Source organism: Lacerta agilis, chromosome 9 (assembly GCF_009819535.1).
Source record: "Lacerta agilis isolate rLacAgi1 chromosome 9, rLacAgi1.pri, whole genome shotgun sequence".
Lineage (NCBI taxonomy): Eukaryota > Metazoa > Chordata > Lepidosauria > Squamata > Lacertidae > Lacerta > Lacerta agilis.
The window spans coordinates 72,284,413-72,301,351 of NC_046320.1; the positions used below are offsets into that span (position 1 = coordinate 72,284,413).

A 16,939-nucleotide genomic window follows, 5' to 3' on the forward strand; every position below is an offset into this window, starting at 1 on the left:
CCACCTGGGTCCTAGCACCTTAGAGACCAACTAAGTTTGCTCTTGGTATGAGCTTTCGTGTGCATGTATCTGAAGAAGTGTGCATGCACATGAAAGCTCACACCAAGAACAAACTTAGTTGGTCTGTAAGGTGCTACTGGAAGGAATTTTTTATTTTGTTTTGTTTTGACTATGGCAGACCAACACGGCTACCTACCTGTAACTTATTTATGCAGCAAAGAGTTGAATTATGGCATTTGCTCCCATACAGGCACGCCAACCCCATGGGACTGAGGCATCTACAGCCCCCCCCCCAATATCTGCTGGGACAGGGCTCAGCCCCCCACCAATCTTGGAGATTCCCCTGCCCCATGTTGGGCGCAGCTCAGCGCCTGTGCTCCCATAGGCCCCCAACTTGGATGGCTTTAAAAGACGATTAGACCAATGAATGAGGAGAGGGCTATCAATGGCTACCAGCCAGGATGGCTATGCTCTGCCTCCATGGTTGGTGGTAGTGAATGCCAGTTGCTGGAAACCCCAGCTCTTGTGCTCGAATCCTGCTTGCAGGCTTCCCCCAGGCATCTGGTTGGCCCCCGTGAGAACAGGATATGGAAGGCAGGAGAGCAACGGAGCTCCACTCGTGCAGCCCCAGTAGTGCTACAGCATGGCGCTCCTCCATAGGTGTGTACTGTGCTGGGCCCGGGGGGGTAATCCGAGAAACAAGGTCCAGGTCCGGTCCAGAACCTGAAGGTTCAGCGAGGAGTCAGTCTGACAGAGCCAAGGCAGAACACGGGGCAGGAAACCAGGCAAGGACAGGTACAGGATCTGGCATACAGCAATGTTGCTCCTGCAACCTGGGGCGGGGTCCAACAGCCTTTTATCTTTGTCGGGGCAATGGCCGGTCCCGATCCCCCGACGACTCACCTCCCTGTTTCGCCCGAAGGCGAGCACTCCTCCTGCGAGTACTCAGGTCTCCCCTTCTCTCAGACCTGAGTCTCTGCAGGTCAGGAGACGCCGGTGGGTTACTGGACTCAGGGGCCACTTCAGCCTCCCCTGACCAAACCGAGGTAATCTCCGCATCTGGAGCCAGGACAGGCTCAAGCCCCTGACTCGGCGCAGCTGGTGTTTGCTGCAGGGGAATCTGTGCAGACTGGCACTTCAGGATCAGGCCCCGGACTTGGTTCAGATGATGTCTGAGGCAGACTGAGACTCCTCTGGTTCCGAGCCCGAGTCCCAGGCCATCACATGTTCGACTGGCTCCACTCTTGGCTCCAGGGATGGCTGTTGCCACAGCAGCTGTCCTCTGATTCAGACCAGTTGCAGCAGGTCTTCCTGGACTCCGGTCATGGCCAGACCACCCACGAGGCAAGGGGAGGCGACCGCCTCAGGCGGCAGGATGCACAGGGGCACCAGATCCGACCTCCAAGGAATGCATCCTGCAGTGACAGCGATGGCTGTGGGGTGCTACTTGGAGGCCAGATCTGCCCCCCCCCCTCAGTGCTGCCTTCACAGCTGCCTCCTGGTGAATAGGAGGTGCTCCTGGTCTCCTCCCACCCCTAAGGAGGAAATGGTGGGGGCTGCCCTTGGGGTCTCCTGGAGTCTGCACCCACCTGCCCTCCCCCCCATGATGGCATTTGATTTCCACATCAGCCATTGGTTTGATCCCCCCTTGTTCCCAACGTAGATAGACCTTCACTCACCCCTTCTTCCCAGCACAGGTGTTGCATTTTGTGGTTCCCCTCGGGTGCCAAAATGTATTGGGCTGGCCCTCACTCCAGTCCAGGGAACATAAGGATATAAGGAACCCATCTAATCCAGCCTCCTGTTCTCAGTGTCCGGCCAGATGCCTCAGCGAAACCCACAAGCCGGATCTGAGCACATGAATATCTCTCCCCTCCTGCAGTTTCCAGCCACTCGGATTCCCAAGGTAGCCACTCCTGTAGCTCCTCTGGAATAGAAAAAAAGAGGGGGAGCCAATGTCGGTCTTTCAGGACCAGTGTGATATGGTCTTAGCAGCCACTCCCAGTCACCAGTCTAGCTGCCACATTCTGGATTAGTTGTAGTTTCTGGGTCCCCTTCAAAGGTAGCCCCACGTAGAACGCATTGCAGTAGTCCAAGCAGGAGATAACCAGAGCATGCACTACTCTGGCGAGCCAGTCTGTGGGCAGGTAGGGTCTCATCCTGCATACCAGATGGAGCTGGTAGACATCTGCCCTGGACACAGAATTGACCTGTGCCTCCATGGACAGCTGGGAGTCCAAAATGACTCCCAGGCTGCGCACCTCTCCCCCTCTCTCTCTGAGAGAGAGAGAGAGAGAGAGAGAGAGAGAGAGAGAGAGAGGAGAGAGAGCGCCATGTCATCTACTGGGCTCAATCAAAGATCGGTATTTCCATTAGGCGCTATAAAATTCTCAAGTGGAAATGGAAGAACATTTTAAATGATGGATAGGCAAGAAGGACTTTATCCCGTATTACCCACATCCCATTTTCCTCCCACGAGATCACAAAGCAGCCTTTTAGACTCGTACAGAAGTACGGTAGGTTGGGCTGAGAGAGAGAGAGAGAGAGAGAGAGAGAGAGAGAGAGAGAGAGAGAGAGCGCAACAAGGCCACACCGCTGGGCCGCTTGCTGCTTCAAAAGAAAGCAGGGAGACTCATGAAGGTCTCCTTCTGGTCCACGTCCAACACTTTCCACTTCTATCCTTCTGAAGGCGCGGGAGGGAATCCAGACACACACAGAGAAACCAATTTTCAGTGTTCTGGATTAGGGTACCTGGGGGAGGAAGTTATTGTTACACGCCAACCCTGGCAGCAAGCACTATTTTTCATTTTAAAATATTAGAGAGCTTGTGTTCTTCAGTGGTTAGAGGGTCAGGTTAGGACCTGGGAGACCAGGGTTCAAATCTCCACTCAACCACAAAGCTCACTGGGTGGCCAGGGATCTGACAGAGTTTCTTGGCCAAACTCACCTCACAGGGTTGTTGTGACAATAAAAATGGGATGGGGGTGGTGGTTGAGAGAACCATGAATGTGACCTTGAACTCCTTGTAGAAAAGTGTGATATATTCTGCCAACAGAGATTTAGCAGGCACCTTCTGTTTTAACACTGAAACGCCTGCCGATTTTTTTTTCCTATTCCGACAGCCAATTAAGAACAACTTCTTTCCATAATGGTTCATTGAGGTCCGTTTTTAAGATACATGTGTGTGTGTGTGTGTGTGTGTGTGTGTGTGTGTGTGTGTGTGTGTGTGTTTACTGTATGGTTTTATACATTTCTGCTGTAAGCCACTTTGATTTTTAAAAATGAAATAGCTACTTTTAAATAAATAAGTAATCAACACATGTCAGAATAAATAAATCCATTTGACCCACATAAATGTGAACCCTGATTTCCCGGTGTAGGGCTTCAGAAATTCCCTTCCAGCATCAATCCTTTCAGTTACCAGAGGCAGACTTTGGCAAGGGAAAGGCATGGTTGTGTGTGTGTGTTTGCAGATGTTTATGGCCATTGCTCAAAGGAAACTGAAGCCATTAATCCAGATTTTGGATTTCAGAGCCCATCAGAGGCAGCCACACTCGGCATGCCTTGGTCAGGCCCTGTCGCCACGAACAGAGGAACTTGGGCTCTGGGGTCAGATGGGTGAGGCTGATCGGAAGAACGAAACTCATTTGGAAGCTGCTGCCAAGGGCTGAGTTCAGGAAACAGACGGGGACGTTTCGAACGGGTGACGAGAGCAACACTCCCCTTCCTCTTCTCCATGACAGATGTCCCCAGTGCTATTTTTCTAGAAAAAGAGGTGCTGGAACTCACCGCGAACAAATCCCTTGTTCTCTTATAATTGCGATGGCACCCACCTGAGAGGTCCAGCAATTTCCGGCTGAAAAAACGCCCTGGCCCACTTGCTATTCGGAGGTCTGAGTGAGATGCTCAGGCATGGCTCTCTCCTGCAGCCATTCGGCAAATGCTTGCATCTCGTTGGGTTTTTGATAGACCCTCCCAGCCCGTAGGGTGTCACTGAAACCGTAACAGGAGGAGGAATAGCTCTGCACAGCTGCGAGTCAGGCCCAGGTCAACAGTTACTCATTAGTTTTTAATATGCCACTGTGGGAGCCAACAGAGCTACAGTATGTGGCAACAGTTGGAATCCTAGAATTGTAGAGTTGGACCAGAGCAGCGGTAGAGAGCCTATGGCACAGGTGCCAGAATGGACACGTGGAGCTCTCACTGGTGAAATGCGTGCCATCAGCCCTGTTGTTTTGTTGTGTTTTCCATTTGTGCTCCACTCCTCCCCATGCTACTGGGCGCATCCACTGCTTAAACCTGGAACTTTTCTTTCTTTCTTTCTGGTAGCCGGCGATTGTGTTCGGCAATTGATCTGGTTTCTCAATTGGCTGCGGCAGTGGCTGTTTCTGATTGGGCGTAACAGCGTTCGTTATTTGACCCTCGTGGGTTTTTTCCCTGCACTTTTTCGAGTGCTGTGTGGTAGTTCCCAGCTCCCCCTCCATGCCAGGCCTCGCCCATTCCCTTCCGCCCCCACCCCAGCTACCAATCTTCACAGGCCCCTTGCCTCCCATGGGCCTGACCTGCCTGGGCCTAGGAGGGCACCTGGCCCAACCTAGTCTCACACCTTTGCCCCGGCAACGTTGCTGGAGGGAGGGAGGAAGGAGGGAGGAAGATGGGGAAGGCCACGCTGGGAGCAGGCAGGCAGGCAGCAGCGGCTGTTGGGCTGGCTGGCTGGGGTGGCAGCTCTCCCTCTCCTCTTGGCTGCCGCTGCTCACCTAGCCTCAGGGCTGCTCTGTCCTCCAGCCAGCTAGCCGGGGAGTGTGCCTGGCCACCCAGCAGGAGGGGGGAAGAGGGAGAGGGTGTAACGGAAAAATCCCAGGTGTGGAACTGCCCAGCCACCTGGCCCTTAGGGATAAGCCCACTGGTTTCTGCGGAGTTAAATAAAAGAAGTCCAGCCACTGGAGCAAGGACAAGACAGGGTTTATTGTGCAATAGGTTACAGTCAAACTGCACACCCAGAGCAGCGTTACAAGAACTTTTAAAAACTCCTATCATATCCCAGAATACAGTTTGGAAACATCATCACTACATCATCACTACATCACGAAGGGAAGGGTTTACATGATTGACATATAGGAAAAACCAGATTAGCATATGGGGAAAACAGAGCAATATCAGGGAGATAGCCCTGAGACGTGTGAATGGGTGTTAAGTACTGGCAAGGATACCTTGACATCCTAGGCATCAGTGAAATAAAATGGACGGGAATGGGCGAATTCAGTTCAGATGACTATCATATCTACTACTGCGGGCAGGAATCCCGTAAAAGAAATGGAGTGGCTCTCATAGTCAACAAAAGAGTGGCGAAAGCTGTACTGGGATGCAATTTCAAAATGATAGATTGATCTCGATACGAATCCAAGGCAGTCCTTTTAACATCACAGTAATCCAAGTTTATGCACCAACTTCCAGTGCTGAAGAAACTGAAATTGACCAATTCTATGAAGACTTACACACCTTATAGAAATGACACCAAAGAAGGATGTTCTTCTCATTATAGGGGATTGGAATGCTAAAGTAGGGAGTCAAGAGATAAAGAACAACTGGCAAGTTTGGCCTTGGAGTTCAAATGAAGCAGGGCAAAGGCTAATAGAGTTCTGTCAAGAGAACAAGCTGGTCATCACAAACACTCTTTTCCAACAACACAAGAGACGACTCTACACATGGACATCACCAGATGGGCAAACATCGAAATCAGATTGATTATATTCTCTGCAGCCAAAGATGGAGAAGCTCTATACACTCAACTATGGCAAGTTCTTAAAGAAATGGGAGTGCCTGATCACCTCATCCGTCTCCTGAGAAATCTGTATGTGGGACAAGAAGCTACAGTTAGAACTGGATATGGAAAACTGATTGGTTCAAAATTGGGAAAGGAGTACGAGGCTGTATATTGTCCCCCTGCTTATTTAACTTATATGCAGAATTCATCATGCGAAAGGCTGGGCTGGATGAATCCCAAACTGGAATTAAGATTGCCGGAAAAAATATCAACAACCTCAGATATGCTGATGATACAACCTTGATGGCAGAAAGTGAGGAGGAATTGAAGAACCTTTTAATGAGGGTGAAAGAGGAAAGCGCAAAATATGGTCTGAAGCTCAACATCAAAAAAACTAAGATCATGGCCACTGGTCCCATCACCTCCTGGCAAATAGAAGGGGAAGAAATGGAGGCAGTGAGAGATTTCACTTTCTTGGGTTCCATGATCACTGCAGATGGTGACAGCAGTCACGAAATTAGAAGACGCCTGCTTCTTGGGAGAAAAGCAATGACAAACCTAGACAGCATCTTAAAAAGCAAAGACATCACCTTGCCGACAAAGGTCTGTATAGTTAAAGCTATGGTTTTCCCAGTAGTAATGTACGGAAGTGAGAGCTGGACCATCAAGAAGGCTGATCGCCGAAGAATTGATGCTTTTGAATTATGGTGCTGGAGGAGACTCTTGAGAGTCCCATGGACTGCAAGAAGATCAAACCTATCCATTCTCAAGGAAATCGGCCCTGAGTGCTCACTAGAAGGACAGATCCTGAAGTTGAGGCTCCAGTACTTTGGCCACCTCATGAGAAGAGAAGACTCCCTGGAAAAGACCCTGATGTTGGGAAAGATTGAGGGCACAAGGAGAAGGGGACGACAGAGGATGAGATGGTTGGACAGTATTCTCGAAGCTACTAACATGAGTTTGGCCAAACTCGGGAGGCAGTGAAGGATAGGCGTGCCTGGCGTGCTCTGGTCCAGGGGGTCACGAAGAGTCGGACACGACTGAACGACTGAACAACAACAACAAAGGATACCTTGAGCACTTATTTGGGAGAGAACAATGGGATTCTGGTTGAGGGATATTAGCCTGAAGCACCCAGAGATTACCTGCTGAGCATTTCCCTGTGTACATGGTCTCTCGCCTACTGGATCATGGCAGAGATGGGTCCCCTTAAGGGCATCACTCCATACCCCAAATGAGTTTACTCGGGAAGAGACTTTGCTTAGGTGACCCCCCCCCCCATAATTTCCGTAACAGGGAGATGTCTCTCCCCAAAAAGCTCAGCAACTTTGGGCACTTTGCGATAAATAAGTGGGTTTTGGTTTTCAGTTTGGGCACTTGGTCTCTAAAAGGTTCGCCAACGCTGGACTAGAGTCATCTAGTTGAAACCACTGCAGTGCAGCTTTTATTGTTCTGCCTAGATGATGCTCTGGGTCCCTTCCAACTGTATCCGGAGAGGGTTACAATCTGACAAAGGATTCTATTGCCGAACTGGTCAAACTAGTTTCTTTGTAAGACATTGACCTTAGCTGGCCACATGAGTGTCCTCATCAGCACCCCCCAAAGAATGAGCTCGGTTGCAAGAGCTACAACTAAGGGGGGGCCCTACAGGCTAAGAGATTGCTTTCCCTCCACCCTCCTCACTTAGCTGCTAGGTAGGAGAACCAGAGGTAGGTGAGCTGAGCTGGAAGAAGGCAGGAAGCTGGAGACACAGAGACCTGCTTGCTCCGTGCATGGATAAGGTGTGCTGTTGCGACCCCCCCCCCCCATATTATGCTCAGGTTGCATATATAGAGACACTTGGTCTCTATTTTCCAGGGACAGTTCTGGATTTACGTACATAAGCTGGCCCCCTTTCTGATTTGATCCTGGAATGTCCTGTTTCCTTAGGACGTCCTGTTTTCATTGGAGAAAGTTGGAGGGTATGTAAGACCAGATATCCTAAAGACGGCCTCCACTAGGCAAGTGTCTGGAACCCCTGGTGTCTGTCACCGCTCAGAGACTGGGGTGGCATGTGGCGTTATTATTGCTGCTGTCGCCGTTGTTACAGATTTTACAAACAAGGCAGTCCCTGCCTACAGGCTTGCAGCCTCATGGGCACGACTCAAAAGGGCAGTGCTGACATGGCCTTCGTCACTGCAGCAACAACAACAACAACAACCCAGCACATTGAGAGAGCGCACAGCTCAGAGATTGAGCACATGCATTGCACAAAGAAGGTCCCAGGTTCAGGGACGGGGAACCTGAAGGCTTTGAGATGCTCGCAGACCCCAGCTCCCATCAGCCCCGGTTGCAGGGAATGATGGGAGTTGTAGTCCAACTGCATCTCGTGGGCCACAGGCACTCCACATTCCGTGGACCATTGGTCAAAGGTGTGCGTCTTTTGGGCAGGTCTTGAGTCTATAACTGTGCACTTTGCTTTCCTTCCCCTTCCAGGAATTTGCCCTCCTATCAGCCGGTTTGGAGCAGCTATGCCTTTTCCCTTTTCCTTCTTGCATTCTCCAGTTATGTTGCCCAAGGTATGTTTGCTAAATACTAAACCTGACTGCTGTAACAAGTCCTTTAAAAAATAAATAAATAAGTGGAACGTGGGAGCAGATTGGTTGGCCGGGAGCAACAAAGAGCTTTAATCCAGTGTTTTTCAACCTTTTTGGGCAAAGGCACACTTGTTTCATGAAAAAAATCCACGAGGCAAACCAGCATTAGAAATGTTACAAAATTTAACTCTGTGCCTATATTGACTATATATAAAGTAATTCTCTTGAATAGGAATCAAATAAACACAAAGAAGTATTTTATAATTACTTTATTATGAATAGTAAGTAAACAGAAATATGAAAAATTATAAAATACTTTATTCAGTGCGCAACCTGGGTCTGTTTGGCTGTTTTTTTTTAAATCTTTCGAATTTTTCAATTTTCCCCCACGGCACACCAGGCAACATCTCGCGGCACACTAGTGTGCCGCGGAACAGTGGTTGAAAAACACTGCTTTAATCTGCCTTGACTGCCCAACGTGGACTCGAACCCATGAACCTGAGATCAAGAGTCTCATGCTCTACCGACTGCTCTCTCTCCTGTTAGCTGTTTCTATTTCAGTTGCATGCTGTGTGAGTCCCTGTCAGGGAAAGGGGGATATAAAAAAATATAATAATATATAATATTCCTATTGCAGCCTTTGTTCCTGGGGTGTCACGGCCCCCGAAGTTTGTGGAGCGTCAAAAGAATCCTGTGTCTTCATCCCGTGCACCTCACTACCCCAGCGAGTCCGCTGTCCCAGACGGCATCACGGCCAATTTGGTACAAAGATTACACGGGGCAGAAGGCTGTGGTCTACCACTCAGCAACTCCCGGCAGCATTGAGGGTCAGTTTCAAGGACGCACAGGGCTGCTGGGAGACCCCCTCCAGCGCAACTGCACCTTGCTTCTGAGGGGCGTGACAGCTGCGGATGCTGGCAAGTACACCTTCCGGTTCGAAATCAGCGAGGGCAACCGCTGGTCCGATCCAAAGGGGGTTGAGCTGACCGTCACCGGTAAGTAACCAGAGACTCCCTGCCCACAAAAGTCTGCTTTGGGACGCATCCCTATTTCTCGACTGTTTTTGCTAAGCCAGACTTCTTCACCCTGCTGCCCTCCAGATGTTTTGGACTACAACTCCCATCAGCACCAGCCAGCCGGGAGCTGTAGTGCAAAACATTCTAGGGAGCAAAGCCTGGCTTGAAATTACTGAATGTTGTTGTTCAGTCGTTCAGTCGTGTCCGACTCTTCGTGACCCCATGGACCAGACCACGCCAGGCACGCCTATCCTTCACTGCCTCCCGCAGTTTGGCCAAACTCATGTTAGTAGCTTCGAGAACACTGTCCAACCATCTCATCCTCTGTCGTCCCCTTCTCCTTGTGCCCTCCACCTTTCCCAACATCAGGGTCTTTTCAAGGGAGTCTTTCCTTCTCATGAGGTGGCCAAAGTACTGGAGCCTCAACTTCAGGATCTGTCCTTCTAGTGAGCACTCAGGGCTGATTTCTTTGAGAATGGATAGGTTTGAATGGAAGGTTTGAATAACTGAATGGAAGCTACTAAATTAGGAAAGGCTGCACACCACTGTATAAAGCTGGGGGGAAACCCTGTGCTGTTTAACCAAGCCATTTATAGAATCGTAGAGTTGGAAGGGACCCTGCGGGGTCATCTAGTCCAACCCCTTGCAATGCAGGAATATGTGGTTTGCCCCTATGGGGATCAAACCCACGACCTTGACTTTATCAGCACCACGCTCTAACCAACTGAGCCACCTGCAGGCCACCATCATTGCGATGTGGTCAGGGATTTGTGATGGAGTGAAGGCTGATTGTGGTTGGCTGAGCTGCTCTGAGGTCACAGAGAGGCAGGGCAGGCAGAAGGACCTGACTGTGATTGGCTGGACTGCTTTGACCTAAAGCATGGTTGGCCAAATTCTTTTTCCACATGAGGGTTGAAAGATGGTCAGGGCCACATGCCAGGAATGGGCACAGCCAATATATCTGTTTGTGCATGAGTGTGTACACCCACACTGCTTGCAGCACACATGTGGGACGCACACAGATACACTCGCCACTAGGGATGGCAACAGACCTTTCCAAAAGAGAACAAAAGAGCAAGCCTGGCTTGTTTCACGGGGTTGCATTACAGGTGAAACTCGAAAAATTGTAATATTGTGGAAAAATCCATTTATGTAAGCAATTGTTTTCACTAGCTACTGGAGTTTAATATATGAGATAGACATGACATGCAAAGCGAGATATGTCAAGCCTTTGCTTGTTATAATTGTGATGTTATGGCGCACAGCTGATGGAAACCCCAAAGTTGAGATTGTTAATTTGGGGTTCTCATCAGTGTACGCCATAATCATCACAATATAACAAATAAAGGCTTGACACACTCTCGCTTTGCATGTCATGAGTCTATCTCATATATTAGTTTTTAAGTTGAATTACTGAAAGAAATGAACCTTTCCACGATATTCTAATTTTTCGGTTTCACCTGTAGATTACCCTCAGGGTCCCTTCCAACTCTGCAATTCTGTAAGCACAGTCTGATCCCAAGCAGGGAGAGATCTGTTGTGCTCAGATCCTGCTGCCAGGCTTCCCATAGAAACCTGGGTGGCCTCTGTGACTAGGTGGGCCATTGGCTGACCTTGCTGCAGATCTCTTCTTGTGGGAATGTTGGGGTAGCAGGAGAGGATATATTGATTAATATTATCCTCTCTAACTCATGTTAGCAAGTTTCTTCACTTAGTGGAGTGCCATTTCCCTATTACACAGCAGGAAGCTGGCTGCAGACTCGTTAGAATCCCTTGAGACAATAAGCATACAATCTGTCTTGTCCAGATTGAAATACAGTGGTACCTCTGTTTATGAACTTAATCCATTCCGGAAGTCCGTTCTTAAACCAAAGTGTTCTTAAACCAAGGCATGCTTTCCCATAGCAGTGGGGGGACTCAATTTACAAATGGAACACACTCAACATGTTCTGCTCATAACTGTCAACTTTTCCCTTTTCTTGCGAGGAATCCTATTTGGAAAAAGGGAATTTCCCTTTAAAAGGGGGGAAAGTTGACAGCTATGGTTCTGCTGCCAAGGCAAAGTTCACAAACCAAAACACCTACTTCCGGGTTTGCAGCGTTCTTCATCCAAGTTGTTCATAAACTAAGCTGTTCTTAAACCAAGGTACCACTGTACGGGGACTTGTCCCATTATCCCTCTATCTTACATCTCCCAGTACTAAATACAATGCTGAACGGCATGATGCAAAGCCAGAAACCACTAGCAGATCCCCAAGCAGCTTCCTGACCAAAGATGTAAGATTTAACAGAAATACAGTGGTACCTCTGGTTACGAACTTAATTCGTTCCGGAGGTCCATTCTGAAGCTGAAACCGTTCTTATCCTGAGGTGTGCTTTAATGGGGCTTCTGGTGCGCGATTTCCATTTGCATCCTGGGGCAAAGTGCGCTACTTCTGGGTTAGCAGCGCTCATAAACTGAAGTGTTCGTAACCAGAGGTACAACTGTATGTTCTGTTATTCCTGGTAAGACCCCTTTGTTGTTGTTCAGTCGTTCAGTCGTGTCCGACTCTTCGTGACCCCATGGACCAGAGCACGCCAGCACGCCTATCCTCACTGCCTCTCGCAGTTTGGCCAAACTCATGCTAGTAGCTTCGAGAACACTGTCCAGCCATCTCATCCTCTGTCGTCCCCTTCTCCTTGTGCCCTCCATCTTTCCCAACATCAGGGTCTTTTCCAGGGAGTCTTCTCTTCTCATGAGGTGGCCAAGTATTGGAGCCTCAACTTCAGGATCTGTCCTTCTAGTGAGTACAGGGCTGATTTCTTTGAGAATGGATAGGTTTGATCTTCTTGCAGTCCATGGGACTCCAAGAGTCTCCTCCAAGACCCCTTTGATGCCTCCTAAAAGAATAAAAACACCACAGTCTTATTCATAAGTAACAAAAAGAAGTTTTCTCACTATCTAGTGATCCTGAAGGCATAACCTTTAGGCTTAAAGTTACAAATATGTACAAACAGGTTTACCCCATATAGGAGATAACCTACAGACTTCTGGCTGATAGGTGAAGCAGGAAGCAGGCAGGACGAAAAAGAAGGGAGAGAGAGGGAGGTGGCTACGTGACTTGGCTTTTTACAGTACAGCCCATACTAGTCCACCTACTAGTCACATGCAAAAGGAAGGATGCTCCAGCCAGGTGTAACAGGAAGTTCAGCTGGCTGGACCAACATCCCCCTGCATGTCCACTCTAGCAAAACAAGGAATGTTGTACTTGACTGCTCCAGAAGACTACATCCCACACTTCTGGCATGTTTATGCTCAATCGTCTGTTTCGAACGGAAGGGAGGTTGGGTGTCCAGACCGGCAGTTAAAGAAACGTGGACATCGTTGAGGAGGTTCGTAGGAGAGGCTGGGCCAGCACAAACCAGGAACTGAGCAGGAAGATGAAACAGTCCATTGCACGTTGTGGGTTTTTGACGGCAGTGTGAGGCCTTTCGTGGGCACCAGAGTGCAGGCAGGCAGGCACCCTGGCGCCCGCGGGCACTGTGTTGGCGACCCCTGATCTAGTGGCGCTTCTTATCTCCCTCCCCATTCAGACCATCCCTTTCTATCCCCTTTTGTTTAACCAGGTTGGGGTGTCTCTTTCCAGCTGATTCTCTTCCCATCGCCAGCTTCCGCTTAGTGATAACCATTCGCCGAGTTTATGCACAAATTTGTCCTCCCAGCCCAGGGTACACCCAGAACACAGGGACTCTGCTTGGTTCCTCATTCCTATCTTTAGCCTAGGCATTTCTCAGGCTGTTCCTCAAATAATGATAAAAAACTTGATTAAAGCTGAAATCTGAAACTTAAGCATATTTGCAATGGAAAGCCCATGTCCCATATTCAAAAACAGAGGATATAAAGCATTCTCTTGGAGCTGAGCTTCACTTCTGCATGTGCATTTCTAACTGCTTTTAGCCTGTGACGTCTTCTTTACGGTCACCTTCCAACAACCTGTTCACAGACCCTCCAAGGGACAATCCTGGATTTACAGAAGCCGTCCTGGTTTCTGATTTGATCCTAGAATGTCCCACTTTTCCTTAGGATGCCCCTACTTTTATCAGAAAAGTGTTGGAGGGTATGGAATTATCCTCCAAGCCAAGGAGATAAGTAACTGTACAACCTTTAGAAGACACCTGAAGGCAGCCCTGTATAGGGATTTTAAAAAATGTTTTTATATATGTTGGAAGACACCCAGAGTGCTGGGGCAACCCAGCTAGATGGAAGGGGTATCATCATCATCCTCTCCACCAACACCATGGAATAGGGTGTCCCTATTTTCAAACGTTGGAGGGTATGTGTTTATTGAGCATTCACCCTGATTGGCTGGAACCAGATTGGCTGGTTAGACAAAGTTGGCTGCTTAATGAGCAGCCTTTCTGATCTGTGGGGAGGTTAGCCCATGTTGTGTCAATTGAAATTTATCCTACCCTTTCCAGTTCATTTCCCAGTCGCTTTCCTTTTTGCAAAATGCCAAATCAGGTTTAACAGCACAACCTGAATTTTCTGGTATGTGATTTATCCCACCTGAAAACCACGCCCATATGTTCCCCCCCCTCCCACCCACCCCAATAATTATGTGTCCCTCTTCCCCTCTTCCTACCTACAACTAACCAAATTACAATTAATCAGTCATCTGTATCGGTGTGAGTGTGGAATTGTTGGTTTGTTTGTGTTTTATTGTGCATTTTATGTTCTCATTTTGTGTTTTAGGGAAGCTTTTAATGTTTAATAGATTATTGTATTTTAATATTCTGTTGGAAGCTGCCCAGCGTGGCTGGCAAAACCCAGCCAGATAGGCAGGGTATAAATAAATTATTATTATTACCGTATTTTTCGCTCCATAGGGCGCACCTCGTTTTTAGAGGAGGGAACAAGGAAAAAAATATTTTTCTGGTTTTCCTACTCTAAAAGCCCTGGTTTTTTTGAGGATCAGCTAAACGTTTTGCAGCTTTTTTTGCAAAGGGAAAAGCCCTGTTTTTCTGAGGATCAGCTAAAGTTTTGCAGCTTTTTTGCAAAGGGAGAAAAGCAAAGCTCCTTCTGCAAAGGGGAAAAAGCAAAGAGGAAAAGCCCCATTTTTATGGGGTTCAACTCACATTTCTGCAGCTTCTAAAGGAAAGGGAGCCATTTCTACAGTTTCCAGACAGATAATCTAATCAGCCAGTCCCATGTCGCTGGGGAAACAAACAACCTCCCTCTGCAGCACATTCAACAATGGAGGGCGGGGCTGAAAGGGAGCCAGGACTCTATCTCTCTCCCGATCTCTTGCTGATCAGCTACTGAGCGGGCTCCTTTCAACACCCCCTTTTCTCTTTGTAAAATAAAAAGCACTATCTGCTTTTGGCGCCTGGGCAATTCGGCTCCAGGGACCACCATTCGCTCCATAAGACGCACAGATTTCCCCTTAATTTTTAGGAGGAAAAAAGTGTGTCTTATGGAGCGAAAAATAGGGTATTATATTATTATTATTATCATCATCATCATCTTCTATTATCATTATTATTAACTGCCCAGTAATCTTCAGTCGAGCAAAGAGCTGATCCTTGCTCCTACCTCAGAAGATTCTGCTGATGCTAAGCCCCTCCTTTGGCCTTTTCTCCTTAGACTCGGTCAACATCCCCACCATTGCCTCCCAGGACGACCTACACGAAGGGATGGAGGTGTCCTTCAGCTGCTCCAGCCCTTACACATGTCCCTATGACAACATCTCCATGAGATGGCTTGGCTACGACACGGCGACCTCGCTTGTGTCCGGGACGCTGCAGCTGGACACGGCGGCATCACTCAGGAAGCAAACCCTGACCACTTCCTTGTCCTGGAAGGACCACAACCGGGAACTGAGCTGCGAGGTATCTGTTGGGAAGCAGGTGGCCACGGGAAGAATCACACTCAACGTGAAACGTGAGTTTATCCGGGGAGGAGGATGGAGCAGCCGGGAGGGGCAGTTATCAGTGGCAACAAATAAATTGCTTCCTTTTTAAATATCACTTTTTATTATTATATATATATAAATACATTGAAAAAACTATCACATTTATCTTTCCATTCATTTAACATTTTGGCTTTTTAGGGCCGTGACTTCCCTCAAACCCTCCACATGGTTTTCTAATATCTATTACTTTATACTATATTTCTTAACTCAGTCATTGCTTTAAATCATCATATCCAACTTAATCACTATAATTTCATATTTACAACGACATTTCTTCCATAATCTACAAAGCTTCTTGCAATCCTATCAACGTATTTGATTGAATACCATTGTCTTTTAAATAATTCGTAAATTTGGTCCAGTCTTTGAAGAATTTCTGGTCCCGCTGTTCTCGGATTCTTCCTGTCATTTTGTCCAATTCTCGGATTCTTCCTGTCATTTTGTCCATTCTTCCTTTGTCGGTGTTTCTTCTTGTTTCCATTTTTGTGCTATTAAGATTCTCGCCGCATTCACTGCATATTGGAAAAGTTTAAAGTCTTGTTTTTTAATGTCTGTACCAGTAATGCCCAGTAAGAAGGCTTCTGGGTTTTTTTTTTTTTTTAGCAATTTATGTATATTTCAACATTTTCTTCATTTCATTATAAATCATATCCCAGAAGCCTTTCACCTTCTTACATTCCCACCACATATGCTAAAAGGTGCCTTCCTTTTCCTTACATTTCCAGCACTTGTTATCAACCTTATACATTTTCGCTAATTCGACCGGTGTAATGTATACATCATCTTCAAGACATTTTCTTTTAACGCATTACATGCAGTAAATTTCATTCCTTCTTTCCACAATTTTTCCCAGTCTTCTAACATAATATTATGACCAAAATCTTCTGCCCATTGTATCATCACCAACTTCCCAACAAATAAATTGCTTCCACGTCTAAGTGCTGTGTAGAAAGGTGGGACAGAAAGGTTGTTGTTAATAAGTGAGTTAGGGGCTTCCCCTCCATGTGAAGACAGGCTCTGGCGGACGGACCATGAGTGGGTCCACCAGGCAAGAATTCGGTTCTGGACATGTTGTAGAGAGGGAGGTGAGGGGCAGATGAGGCTCCTCAACCTGGGAAGGTAGCCCTTCTAGGAGACGGGAACTCTGATCCTAAACCTCAGCTACCTTGAGGGACATATTTGGGAGAAGGAAGAAGCTCAGGAGTAAACCCTACACAAATCTGGAGTGGAGTCCCCAAGACGGTTGGATGGCGTCTTGTACTCCTCCTTCCGGCAACTCCTGCAGCCAAGCTGGTGCCAAACGTCTGGCTCTGTTTTCCTTTGGACCCCATCAGCGAGGCCGAGAGAGGGGGTCTTGTCGTCTGGGCAGCCCAGGACCTCCAGACACACTGCTCAGGTGTGACTTGCTCCCCAGAGAGGTCACTTGAGTGCTGCTAACACAGCGGCTTGACTTCACCCCTGCAGGCATACTCCGTTGACTCTTGAGGCAGATGGGTGCCAGCAGCAATCATTTATGCCCTGCCTTTCTAGTCCATGTAGCTTTCAAAAAAATTGATATAATAATAATAATAATAATAATAATAATAATAATAATATAATAATAATAATAATAATAATGGTCAGGGGTCCCTT

The 16,939-nt window shown here is 47.8% G+C and overlaps 1 protein-coding gene across 1 annotated transcript in view; it reads left to right on the forward strand.

Moving 5' to 3' along the window:
- The first annotated feature begins 7,536 nt into the window (after positions 1-7,536).
- Positions 7,537-16,939, forward strand: part of SIGLEC1 (sialic acid binding Ig like lectin 1) — a 47,469-nt gene continuing 38,066 nt past the window's right edge. The window contains 6 exon segments of the mRNA XM_033159599.1: positions 7,537-7,545; positions 8,309-8,322; positions 8,978-9,052; positions 9,054-9,096; positions 9,098-9,335; positions 14,980-15,276. Coding sequence (XP_033015490.1) covers positions 7,537-7,545; positions 8,309-8,322; positions 8,978-9,052; positions 9,054-9,096; positions 9,098-9,335; positions 14,980-15,276 — 676 coding nt within the window.